The sequence below is a fragment of the Hesperophylax consimilis genome, chromosome 18 (assembly GCF_061612785.1).
Source record: "Hesperophylax consimilis isolate HC1 chromosome 18, BYU_Hcon_1.0, whole genome shotgun sequence".
Taxonomy (NCBI): domain Eukaryota; kingdom Metazoa; phylum Arthropoda; class Insecta; order Trichoptera; family Limnephilidae; genus Hesperophylax; species Hesperophylax consimilis.
In genome coordinates, this window is record NC_142853.1 from 23897545 (window position 1) to 23911876 (window position 14332).

At 33.8% G+C, this 14332-nt stretch overlaps 1 protein-coding gene across 4 annotated transcripts in view; it reads right to left on the bottom strand.

Annotated features, from left to right (window-relative positions):
* The window catches only part of IP3K2 (Inositol 1,4,5-triphosphate kinase 2), a 75975-nt gene that overhangs the window by 3547 nt on the left and 58096 nt on the right, over positions 1 to 14332 (bottom strand). For 3 of the 4 annotated variants that reach the window (XM_089642715.1, XM_089642712.1, XM_089642711.1), the window contains 3 exons: positions 3334 to 3510; positions 2375 to 2447; positions 716 to 846 (listed from right to left, as the gene is read on the bottom strand). In XM_089642715.1, the coding sequence (XP_089498841.1) occupies positions 716 to 846; positions 2375 to 2447; positions 3334 to 3510 (381 nt within the window). The remainder of the gene's footprint in view (positions 1 to 715; positions 847 to 2374; positions 2448 to 3333; positions 3511 to 14332) is intronic. The other variant, XM_089642714.1, reaches the window with a different exon arrangement.

Below are 14332 nucleotides of genomic sequence, written 5' to 3' on the forward strand. Positions count from 1 at the left end.
AAACACTTTGTGGCTTGACATTATTACACAAATGAAAGAATATCTTTGTTTTAAACCACTTTATTAAATTTATATACGTCGACCGGTTTATATTTGTACTGTCCTGATGAAGGTTGAGTTCAACCGAAACCGGTCGACGTATATAAATTTAATAAAGTGGTTTAAAACAAAGATATTCTTTCATTTGTGTAGAAAAGTAAAGTTCGCTACGATTTACAGCGCAGCCATTGTAGGAATTTTCAACACAGGGTTTTCGGTTTATTGCTTACCAATACTGACAGAGTGGGTCGACAGCTTTAATTGTGTGATATTATCTGATTTAACTTTTTCTCAGATTCATTTTTGATCAATCAATCTTCATAAGCCAACAAGAATGGATTACCTACCATGACAACTCTAGTTTTGGACCACAATTTAGCTCTCCTATGCTTTGCGTGTTGATCTAGGTCTGTTCCAAGATTGTTCAAAAAATTACTATACACCTAGCTTAATACATTTTTATTATCCGTTGTTAGGTACTTCCCAACCTTCCTTCTCCCCATATCCTTCTTTACTCACTACCTGCAGCTCACAACACAACATAACCCAATTGAGGATACAAATTCATAGATATGGTCTGATGCACTGTAGAGAATCTTCTCCCAAAAGGCAGGTGTCAACATTGTTCCTAAAGTACGAGTTGCAAATATTTTAAATATAGTAATTGTGTTTGTACCTTTCTGAGCTTAGGGTTCTCTTTGGCCTTTGCCAGTTCCTCCTCCAGGTAAGTCCTGACTCCGACCTTGCAGTCCATAACACAAGGAGTGTCAAAACCACTCAGGAGATCTTGCAACTGAAGGTAAGCTGCTGTGGTGAAGTTCAGAGTCAAGGAAAAATAGCTTTTGAAATACAAATATTTCTAAGAAAAATTATGGGGTCTACAAGCAGTCTCGAGAGTAATATTATTGTGATTAAATACACTGATGCCATAATCTATATTATTAACACACTTCGGCCGGGAAAGGTAGTTCTACCCGTTCGGTTAATTGATGGTTAACGCTGGGAAGGGTAGTCTTACCTTTTGCGCCGGCCTCATTTCAATGGCAGAAAAGACAGAATTATTCAATGTTTTTATATGAATATTATACACCAATCTCTTTGTAAAGGTCCCAACTATATGTACATAATTATGGAATCGTAATGCAAGTCTTATATTTATATTTGTTTACATGGGTATTTCAACAAAAGGATAGTATATTATTTGTTTTTGTAATAATTCAATTCCTGGAATGAGGGTTTTTATAACTGTGAAACCCGATTCGAATTTCTATCTCTGTTCTGCCCCACTCTTTTCCTATGTGCAAGCGAGCACGAGATGTCGGGCATATTTAAAGAAAGCAAATATGGGCAAATACCGATAGGCGGACCGTAATAAACATATTTACAAGGTTAATTGCGTTGCGTTTCAAATAATTTTTGTTTAGTACTTTTATAGGTATGCTGGAGTTACTGTGTTGAAATTTTTATTAAAATATTTTAATTATTTTCGAAGACATAGCGATTTAAAACAAATTAAAGAAATTCGCACGGGACCTTTATTTTAATCCGGAGGCGGTGTAGCGCCAGCGCAAAAAATACCCGCCAGCAATGCGCTAATAGGCTAATAACATCCCTTTGTCTTGTTGAATAATGGGATATATTCATAAACTATGGATACCTACTGTTAAAAGTATATAGATTTTAAAGTTAATTTGTCCAATTCTGACTAAAAAATGTATAATTTTAACATTTTTCATTAATAATTATTGTTTTTGAAAACGACCTAAAACCACACTTTCCTAAACGGTTCGAACTGGCTACGTCATTATGACTTAGAAAATGCCACTGGCTGGTAGATGGCTGCCACACACAATGGCCGGCATGATGGCAACAACGCTATATTTACAACAAGAAGTTTTGGCAGCAAATCAAAAATGCCACATTTTAAAACACTATAGAAAATTTATGCATCAAAATAAAAATAAAATAAAATTGTCATTATAGTTTTTTTTTTAAATTTTTTTCGTCAATAAAATTTTTTTAAAATACCCAAAGAAGAAAATCCTACTACTAAGTTGTAGCCTCCGAAGAAGAAGAGGAACAAATTTAGTTGCATGTAGTTTTATTTTTTGATAGTGAAATGAATATTTCAAAACTCTATAGCTCATGATGGTAAAGACACTGCGAGCTAAAAATGACTGCATTAAACTAGAAAATCCAAACATGAAAAGCTGTGCAAATTTGAAGATCATCCCATATGCTCATCTTTTTTGCTGTTATCAGCTGTATCAGAAAACGTATTTCTGATATGTAGTTTGTTTCATAATTTTTTCTTAATTATTTGTTAAAAGGATACAGTCACCATCATCGCTCTGAATCTGTCCTTTGTATTCCGGAACAAATGGCCGCATTGTGTCCTTCATCAATGCCTGCAAACAGAAATAATGTCCTTTAAACACAATTACACAAAAAATTGTTCAATATCGTGGGGCACTGGTAATGAGTTCAAAGAACAAAGGGATGGAAGTAGGAGAAAAGGTGGGAAATCACTGGTCAAATATTATTGCTAGTTCTGGTCACTGGAATGTTCTACTTGCTAAGGGAAGTTGAGACTCTTCTTCGGGTATGACATAAAAATAAATAAAAAAGTTACATCAGCTTGTATTCTATTTGTTAGAATAATTGAATGAAAGAAATCTGAAAGTACTTCTACTTAGTATAATTGAGTAAACTGAAAGCAGGTTTACTTGATTTAAATGATTTAAAAATGCCTGGAAACAGGTCTACTTTAACAGGTATAATTGAGTGAAATATACAAGCAAGATGAAAGCAGGTCTACTTAGAAAATCGAGTGAAAAGGTGTAACCTGGAAGCAGGTTTACTTAGTATTATTGAGTGCAAGATACATGGAAGAAGGTCTATTTAGTATAATTGAGTGAAAAGTTATCTGGAAGCAGGTCTACTCAGTATAATTGAGTGAAAAGTTATCTGGAAGCAGGTCTACTTAGTATAATTGAGTGAAAAGTTATCTGGAAGCAGGTCTACTTAGTATAATTGAGTGAAAAGTTATCTGGAAGCAGGTCTACTTAGTATAATTGAGTGAAAAGTTATCTGGAAGCAGGTCTACTTAGTATAATTGAGTGAAAAGTTATCTGGAAGCAGGTCTACTCAGTATAATTGAATGAAAATGTATCTGGAAGCAGGTCTACATAGTATAATTGAGTGAAGAGGTACCTGGAAGCAGGTTTACTCATTGTGATTGAGTGCAAGATGCACGGAAGCAGGTCTACACAGTATAATTTAGTGAAAAGATACCTGGAAGCAGATCTCCTCCTTGGGGCACAGCTTCTTGAGTATGGTACCCTGATCCGGGCCTGCCCTGAAGTTGCCCTGGTGGCCAGCTAACTGCACCCACGGGTACCTCTGCTTCTTGTAGGTCTGGAAGAAGGGCGTCCATTGCACAATGTTCCGGAGCTTTCTCCAGCCCGAAGTCTAGAACGAAAAAATAAAAATTATTAGTCTCCCTTCCCATAAATAAATTCACATTTCTTGCCAATACACAAATTCAGTCAGGAGTAAAAGAAAAAAAAATAGGTTGGTTCGAGCACTCAAATATTCATAATGTGTAGAATGGCAACATTGAAACAGATTCAAATATTCAAAAGTTCTGGAATCAAAAAAGTAACTATATATAATTAAAACGTTAGGATGGGTTGTATTTTAGTAAATAATAATTGTAAGATTTTATTTTATAACAACACCACCAATGAATCTTATTTACAAAAATGTTTGTTGTGTTATTACATAGGTAGAAGATAAAAAAGTTATTCACAATTTGGTTGCCAAATTGATTTAGAAAACTTGTACATGTGTGACGAAACTAACGAATGTTAGGTTGCCAAATTGTAAACATTATTATTTCAATAAATAAATACGCGAAGTCTGATAAAAAATGCAAAAATATACGACTTTTCGCAATACGCACATTTATTTCTTTCTCTTCATTCGTGATCGTTCCAACAATACACACGTTCAATCCAAAAGCCATTTTGAAATTTTGTTTAGAAACTTTTGACACTAAAACAGAAATGTCAATCACTTATAAAAATACAGAACGGAAGTAACACACAAATCTGCAGATTGCAGATATTAAACGCGCGCTTTAGAAACCAATATCAAATTGACAGTTCTGCTCAAATAGGTCTGTCAAAACGATTGTTATGTTTTTGTAAACTTGGCACTCAATCATGTTATAGTATTAGAACACGTTCCAGCATTATTTTAATAATACGTCACGAGAAAGACCACAGATTTCACACAGCCATTATTTTCGAACACATCCCCCGAACTTGTTACGCCGCGAAACCATTAACCATTTCAAATTTCAAACTGAACGACGTGCGGATTACGAACCCCCATAAATGAACCACTCACCGAACCCCTCACTGCGTTTCCAAAATACGAAAGTGACAATATTGGAAAGTAAGTACCTACCTACCATGGATATAATACGTAGGGAGGACATAAAACAATAAAGATCCCGACGGGGAATACGAGAACTACTATTTTTACAATGTATCCAAGGGATTTTATTTATTCTTATTTCGAACAGCGATCATAATTTTGAATTCCTAGTTCTAGTTTGCTTCACTAGGCAGAATTATTAGTTACCCCTTTATAGAAAGCTTTCTAACTTTCACCAGATTATTTGCGATTGATATTTTTATTATTATAAAACTTTCTATTCGTAGAATGCAAAAATGTACCATAGAAGGTAGAAGAAACGGGGTGCTTCTCTGAAAGCAAGAAAATAAATAACGGCATAGTATTATGTATTAATTTGTAAAATTATTACATTTTATGCTACACGTTTTTGGGGAGGTTCACAAGATTCTGATGATAATAATCACAAGGGGATTTTATTTTACCAGTCCATTTTTTTACATTAACACCACACATGAGGCCCTGAGGAAAACAATTTCCCTCAGGGCCTATGTCATCTTTAGGGATGCTGTGTGGATGGTATGATGGAGAGAAAGTTTTCGGGAGGTAAAATGTATGAGGGTTGGGTAGGAATCTAGTCAGTGTGTCTGGGCGTGACGGATATATGAATATATCCCTCCCACCGCGGCTCAAAGCGATGGGTAGAGAGACCTGTTGGAGAGGTCAAAGGGTCACCCCAAACCAGCCTCTCCCGATCTGGCACGCCCGATGAACCCATGGCACCCCTGCTAAATCGCCAAACGAAGCGAACCACTTGGGGTGACCAATGGCCGAGGTGTTGGTTATCCAATTAAATGCGGCGGTACAAACCCGCCTCCCAAATTAAAACTATAGTCCATACCCATTCTATGCAGTAAAACACTTAAGACTTAATACTCGTAATTTCAAATATTTTTCTCGATCTACCTACCGACTGAAGTCCGAAATGGTCAACAGTAAATTGATAAACAACCCTAAAACAAAATGTGATAAATTGTGAATAAAATTTGGGTATGGGTGGGCAGCGAATATTATTTTACGCATTATTATACGGTAGACTTCTTCCACTATTCACAACTGCATACCACAATGTTACTGTTCTACTATTCACTACCGTATACCACAATGTTACTGTTCCACTATTCACAACTGCATACCACAATGTTACTTTACTGTTCCACTATTCACTACTCTATGCTACAATGCTATTGTTCCAATATTCACAACTGTATACCACAATGTTACTGTTCCACTATTCGCAACTGTATACCACAATGTTACTGTTCCACTATTCACAACTGCATACCACAATGTTACTTTACTGTTCCACTATTCACTACTCTATGCTACAATGCTATTGTTCCAATATTCACAACTGTATACCACAATGTTACTGTTCCACTATTCGCAACTGTATACCACAATGTTACTGTTCCACTATTCACAACTGCATACCACAATGTTACTTTACTGTTCCACTATTCACTACTCTATGCTACAATGCTATTGTTCCAATATTCACAACTGTATACCACAATGTTACTGTTCCACTATTCGCAACTGTATACCACAATGTTACTGTTCCACTATTCACAACTGCATACCACAATGTTACTTTACTGTTCCACTATTCACTACTCTATGCTACAATGCTATTGTTCCAATATTCACAACTGTATACCACAATGTTACTGTTCCACTATTCGCAACTGTATACCACAATGTTACTGTTCCACTATTCACAACTGCATACCACAATGTTACTTTACTGTTCCACTATTCACTACTCTATGCTACAATGCTATTGTTCCAATATTCACAACTGTATACCACAATGTTACTGTTCCACTATTCGCAACTGTATACCACAATGTTACTGTTCCACTATTCACAACTGCATACCACAATGTTACTTTACTGTTCCACTATTCACTACTCTATGCTACAATGCTATTGTTCCAATATTCACAACTGTATACCACAATGTTACTGTTCCACTATTCGCAACTGTATACCACAATGTTACTGTTCCACTATTCACAACTGCATACCACAATGTTACTTTACTGTTCCTCTATTCACTACTCTATGCTACAATGCTACTGTTCCAATATTCACAACTGTATACCACAATGTTACTGTTCCACTATTCGAAACTGTATACCACAATGTTATTGTTCCACTATTCACTACTCTATGCTACAATGCTACTGTTCCAATATTCAATACTGTAAACCAGAATTTTACTGTTAAAAAACTACATATACATCGATTTTAACCAACCCGGATATCATTACGGTGCGTTAAGTATTCCTCGGGCGTCTCCGACTTATTTTACTATTCAAACAAGTCCACTCCTGGAACTAATAAGAACAAACTTTGACATTTTTAGCGATATCGGTCAACTACTTTTCGAGTTTTGCGAGCACAGGCTGAATTTTTATATATTACTAGCGTTGCTCGGGGACCTATAAATCGTTAGGAATAAAATTGAGGTTGTGAGGCCCTTTTAAGGTATAAAATTCCGTATTACATTATATTGATGTATCTCATAAGGTTTAGCCAGAGTTAGCAAAGTAAGCACCAGTAAATATTTGGTTTAAGACTTGATTACAAAAAATCGACTTTTCTACACTTTCTGTAAATATAATATGCATGTATTATATATATTTTTATTTTATTTAGGAAACAAACAGTCATTTATATATTTAGCATAAACATCAATAATTTACAATATTAGACCATTAATGTTCCATTAATTCTAGTCGTTAATTCAATATTTGCACCTATACAATATATTTATAAATGACAAAGAAATATAAAAAAAAATAAACATTATAAGGAATCACAAAATGTTATAGACAATGTTGTAGAAATGTTATATATAAAGACAGTTAGTAGCAATACAGTTTTCGAATGATTATAATAAAAACAGTAAAATAAACTAAGATGATAGGATTATTTCACAAAATAAAAAAATCGGTTTAGTAAGTTGCATTTAATATGTTTTCATGTTACAATTGAAAATGTCTACATCTCTAGAGGCATTGTGAGTTTTACAGATACGTCCTATTAAAGAGTTTTGCGCATATTTGGCTTTACAGTGTGGTGTTCTAAATAAGTCGTTCGATCTGGTGTTGTGTTCAGGGCAACGAAATGCTATCTTTTCTAGCAGATATGATGAACCAACAAGATTGTTAAAGATTTTGTATAATCATAGGGCATCAGAAATTTTTCTGCGTTTATGTAAAGCGGTAGGGTCAAACCGATGATCACTAAAGCGATACGATAGCTGTTTAATAAATTTGGATTGGATATTTTCAATACGATCAATGTATGTTTGATATTCAGGATTCCAAATGACTGAGGCAAATCGAGTTGTGATCTTACATATGACATATATAGCAGAATTAGCGCGTGTGCTATAGCGAAAGGCTTTATAATGCGTGTAATAAATCCCAATTGTTTATACGCTTTTCTAAAATATGTTCAATATGGTCCTTAAATAACATTTTAGAATCTAGCAGTACTCCAAGATCTCTGATTGATTCTACTCGTTGTAGGGGTACATGGTTTAATTTGTAAGTATAATTAATCGGCTGTTTTTTACGTGTAAATGTAATAACGTTACACTTGTCTGTAATTAAATAAAGTTGGTTGTTATTGCAATTTTATATAAATAAATTTTCCGGAAAACAATTTCTACTGAGAAAACTCTATCAAAATCCGTTGCATAGTTTAGATGAACTAAGCACACAAACAGACAGACGAGCAAAACGAGTTTGTTTTATACTATTTAGAGATTAGGATTATGATGTAAGAGTCAATAAATAATAATCATAAAAAACTTACATACCTAGGTATTTACACCATATTCGACTAATGTAAATATCCGTTCTCGATTTGTTAATGTTTCGTTGGCATCGTAATGACATTTTTTGGTCAAAAGGATGGAGCAAATGTCTGAGTGGTATTTTCCAGAAACGTAATCTACGAGTAGGTACCATTTTCTTTTAGAGTGGGGGGACCAGATAAACTATTCTGCGTTTCAATCTGGAACCAACCATACACATTCACAAAATTTCATTGAAATCGGTTGGGCGGTTTCGAAGATTAGTGTGTACGAATTTTATTTTATATACCTATCAAGAATATTAAATTACCCACTACCCTGAGCCAACGCGGTGCCTGAAACTGGGTTTATTTTAACTATTTCTAATGAACGTATTACTAAAATCTCAAATGTTTCTAGAGGGATCTCTCGGGAAGTTACTAATTCATCATCTAGAAAAATAAAATCTGGTGTTTACCGCTAATTTTATAGTTGAAAACCGTTTTACATAAAATATATTAGCAGAAAGCTTCATTTTTATTTATCTTAACTATAAATATCTTACATACGTAGGAATCCCTCTAGAAACATTTGAGATTTTAGTAATACGTTCATAAGAAACAATTAAAATGTATAAGCGTCGAGCAAACCCTCGGCATTAAAGTCTTATATCGCCTTAACATTGATTTATGACAGAAACTTTCCAACATTAATTCAGAAATCACTTTATGTACGTAATTCATAATACCAACGTAAATATGATGCTTTTATGATAGGTAAGATATTGATCATTAGGAATTTACATAGAGAGTTGAGTGGTTACGTATTATGTAATTTTTAACTTCTCTATGAAAACTGATAATAAAGCTGTACGTAAGTAAATTCCCACTTAAGTAGGATGATAATGACAGTGTTTAAATTGAATTGATCCATTGACGTCACTTCCGTTTGATTGCAAAGAATTATATGAAACGAAATCAAGGTTTATTATTCACGACCAAGTACGCATTTAAAAATAGGGCTCTTCCAAGCGTAACATTGAGTTATTTTTCATTGAAAAGGCGGGACTAATTTCTAAATTCCGAGATTTAACGGACTGAAAAATGTGAATTAATTTTAGTGGATATAAGGTAGGTACTATTTATATTATAATTAGTACTCGGTATCATAATATAAAAAAATCAACCCGTAAAAAGCAAAGTTTTTTTTAACTTTAATATATGTATTTTTTTTATTAATAGACGTATAAAATATATTGTTTGGTTTGTTTGAGGATTGAATCTTCCTCCCCAGGAACTGGAGTCAATCGCGCTAACAACTGAGCAAAATCCCCACCGGGTAGGACTCACATTTATTTTGTAGTCGTCCAATTTCAGATAAATGCGTATATGTGTGCGTGATTTCCACCAATCAAGTTGATATAGTTGAGAAAACAAATGTTAAATTCAAATAGGTGTACTTTAAAAAGTACCTACCCACAACTGTAGATTTTTAAAGTGGATGCATGGCTGTCCGGTATCTATTCTAGTATTCTAATCGCATTTCGATGAGTTCTAGTATCATTAAATATGCACAGCCTTTTGTGTCAGAAATTTCTGAAAATGAAACGGTTTTAAGCAACGCCATTTTATTCAAGATATGTGGAGTTTTCAAATATCCATTTGATTGTCGAAAAATTATACAAGACGCCATATTAATTGTATCTCAAATGTTTTACACAAAGCCTTCCAGGGTCGGGAGATTTCTCTGTCTTCGGCTTTTTACATTGCAACATATTTTCTCTGCCAAAACTATGTAGATTATCAGAAATTAAGGCAAATTACACGACAGCCCAGACCAAAATGAAAATACCGTTCGCGAGCGTTGTTCGGAATGAAGCGCGGGTACTAATAAATACCGCCCTTTCTGCGCATGACAAGAGATGTGCGTCTGCGCACCTTAATTTGTTCAAATTTCGAGTTTTGAATTGTTACCACTTCTCACTTTTTAGACTACTATCCGCATGATGTAGATAACAAAACTCTACAATACGCGACAGGACTACAATGCGTGCTGTACTCAGACAGCCAACGCGTGATCTAAATTAAAACAAATGAAATTAGTTAGATATTCATTATTATTCCTCAATTTCCCTCTCGTTGAAGATAATACCTAAGCCTATAAGTAGGAGAATTATAACGCCCGTACCTGTGCGAAAGATTTACGATGTTTTCAACAACCTTTTTTTTAGTTTGAGCAGGTATAATCAAGTATGAGCTTATATGCTGAGACTTCTGACGTGTTTGGAAGTCAACAGTCAACACAACTTTTGTTATCAAGCTGTGTCAATTACATATTTCTCTAAAACAAATATATGTCCAATGTTGATGACTCTGCTTTGTGGGACGCAGTAAGGTAACATATGAACTGTGCTTAAAAAATATATATAAATATTGCAATACTGTCGCGGTAAGTAAAAACACGGTATTTAATTGAAAGTTTTAAGGGAGACACTGTGATTTTATTTACCGCCGCAGAATATATATTCAACGTTTTAAGAACGGCGATTCTTCTGAAATTGACCTTGAAAGCGCCTTTTCCGTTTGTCTCAATGGGTGTTTCATAGAACTGAAAAAAATCTGTAAATCAAGTTCTGTAAATGTTCTTTTCAAGTTATGTTAATTATTCCAGTTGTTTCACAGAACTTGAATACCTACCCATCTTATAATAGAACTTGAATATTAACTTTGAAATTTTGTGAATTCAATCAAAATCTCTCAAATTCTATAAACATTCACTATGACGGGTTGTTTTACAGAAATCATCAAATTTCAAAGTTAATTTTCAAATTCTGTGAAAGTTCTAATCAAGTTCTGTTATTATTTCAGTTTTGTGAAACAACTGACCAATAATTATATAAAAACAAAACTTGAAAAGAACCTTTACAAAACTTGAAAATTAACTTAGAAATTTCATAAAATGTTCAAATTCTGTGACAACAATTATCTCCTTCGGAACTATGTTCTATCTTTATTTAAATTCCACTGCGATTATTATCGAAACTACATACGAAATAAACCTTCTTTATTACTTAATATTTTCTCAATTTAAGCCTTTCGAATCAACCAAGGCACAAATTCCTATCCGAAAATTCATTCTTTATTCACTAGGATTTCAATTACTTTAAGAAATAAGAAAGGACTTCGTATTGACGTTTAAATAATTGAAAAAAAATTCAAATCTCGAATGACGCCGAGTGCCGAATTCACGGGACGCATTATTTTTGATTCTTTCATCACCAACCGCCACGAGGTCGAGGTGTCGCAGTGTTGAAAAGTGAGTTCTCCAAGATATAAGATTATCACGAGTCCAAAATCGATAAGAAAACCTATAGACAGAGCATTTCCACAATATGCTCGTACATACAACTGCAGATTCTAAGAAACAGCTTGTTCTTGAACTGTCGAGGTCATAATTTACGCACAATGTTAGTTAAAGTAGATACCCAACTAACGTACTATTTTTTTGTACGTCGTTTCCCCTCAGGGGTGGTCAGAGATGACGGAAAGTCAAAATACATTTTGGCTTATTAGTTGTTTAGCCAACATTTCGGAGAGCGTTGCAGCGTACATAATCAGGGCAGATGTATAGCAGATGTATGATGGAACTGTATGATCCTGTCAAAAACGCTGAAAATGGAGGAAATTCAACACGGCATAGCAACCCAAAAATTAATCACGATAATTGATCACAATCAATGCTTCATTCACACTATTCTGGTATTTTTCCGGGTCGCGGGTTCAAATCCTGAAGCGCGCAAGTAAATTTTGTTTGATCAATTTTTATTGTTTCCCAATTAATTCATTAAAAATTACCCGGGAAAAGCATATTTGCGGAACTTTCCAGAGTGGAAGATATTCTCAGAATCACCCTGGTTAAATACCATCATTCAGAATTGAAAAGTTACTTCAAATGGCTTTAGCCGTGTTTGGTGCTAATATCGAAATAGCCAGATACTTCTCTACCTTTCTCCTTCTCATCTGCTTCTTTTTCCCACTATGTTCAGCATCACGACATACACAAATAATTGAGGATGCTATATTCTCACTGGCTCCAGACGATTGGGAGCAATTAGGAATCTTACGCGGTATCACATAATTATTTTTTTAAATTGACTTTTTATTGTATCCACACCCGTTCATCATTTTAATAACTAAGAACTCTCCGTCAAAAACGTTGATAAAGTAGAATTGTGTAGGTACCTACATAATCCTTTGTTAGGTCTTCTTTAAATCTTCACAGGCCAATATGCCAAAAAAACGTCTGTAACCAAGTCGGTCTTCCGACGACCCCATGCATTTTTCTGTCTTATGGGCTTTTAAACTATAGAAATCTCAATTATTCAGTCAATTATTAATGGTAAATTATGTATTTGCGCAGAAATACGTAAAATACTAAAATGATATGTCAAGTATTTAAGTTTATATAATGAGGATAGTAATGTTGGGTACTACCTACTCCCCCACTTGGCTGCGGGAGAGTTAAGGCGACACAAGCATCTAATAACGGGGGTTTGCTCGAGGTTCACATTTTAATTGATTCTGGCGAATTCGTGACAATAATTTATTAAACACACTAAAAAAATAAATAATAAAAGACTATAAAAATATTACCATTTGTTATTTCGGCTACTTGAATTATACCTAGCTATCTCATTAAAAATTTAGGCGTATTAGATCTATCAAAAAATTTATATATAAAGATGCAAAAGTCGGTTATTTTGAATACATGTAGGATAACGAAAGATTTTTTTAAATATTTATGTTGAGGGATCAGTAGGATTTATAGGCCCTGTTAGGAGTTTTACAGAGCCGAAACCTCTGATATGAAAATATCTGGAGTCGGTGGATTATTTTCCCATTTGATCTATGGTGAGTTGACGTGTTGTTCTTGTATTGTTTTGTATTTATTTTGCTTATATAATGCACTTGCATAATGGTGATTGACTAGATAATTATTTGTAGAAAAGTGTGTGGAAGGGTTTATTTTTTCCTATGGGGAAGATTTAACCCGGACATAAAATCGCAAGTAAATATACATTAAAATATTTTAAATAAAACGATTTGAAAAATTTACAAAACGTTTTTCAACAATAAAATGAGCGGTAAGCACCAGATTTTATTTTTTTAGACTACGAATTAGTAATTTCTCGAGGTATTCAGTTCGAAACATCTGAGATTTTAGTAATACGTTTATTAAAATTATTTTATAAAACCCTGCGGATATTTTTTTTTATGACTTATGAATTTACAAAAACACCAGGGCCGCGCGTCGCATTTTTTGTACACACCTTCTTCACTTTACGTAGTTAAGATTCCGACTTTAATTTAGAGTAGTGTGTCGTCTTAATATTTTTTTACTTAACTTAAGAGGTAGCTAAAATCCAAAAATGTGTAAATTCTTGGTAAACCTCATATTGTAGGTAAATAGGGACTAAAATTGCTTGACAAACGGAGTCTAGAAACGTTCGATTTCAATCACAAAACTGGTTTTTATTTATTTTGTCAATAATTTTATAAGAAAGCAAAAAAGTTTATCAAGTGAAACTGTCACAGATAATCTTAGCCATAATATTGCTTTTTTTAAAAGTTGTTTCCTTTTCGCGTTCATACATTTCTATTGAAAATTTTTTTTTTTGTGTTTTACATTTATATTTTTTATTGAGTAATTTATTATTTTATTGGTATTCTACTCAAGCGAAACGATAGGAAAACCTTTAATTTATCTAAAGCATATTTTTTGGTATTCATCACAGACATAAGAATATATAGACTAGAAATTAAAGGTGAGGGGTAAAATCAACTGTTGAAGAACGAAGGGGGTAAAGCTGACTGTGATTCGTCAATAAATTAATCTGACAGTATATAGGCATTCTCGCATTTTAATATCACCATTTAGTTCTTAAAAGTAAAATCTGCTTTTGAATGAATAGACATTTTTACATGGGAGCGCAAATTACTC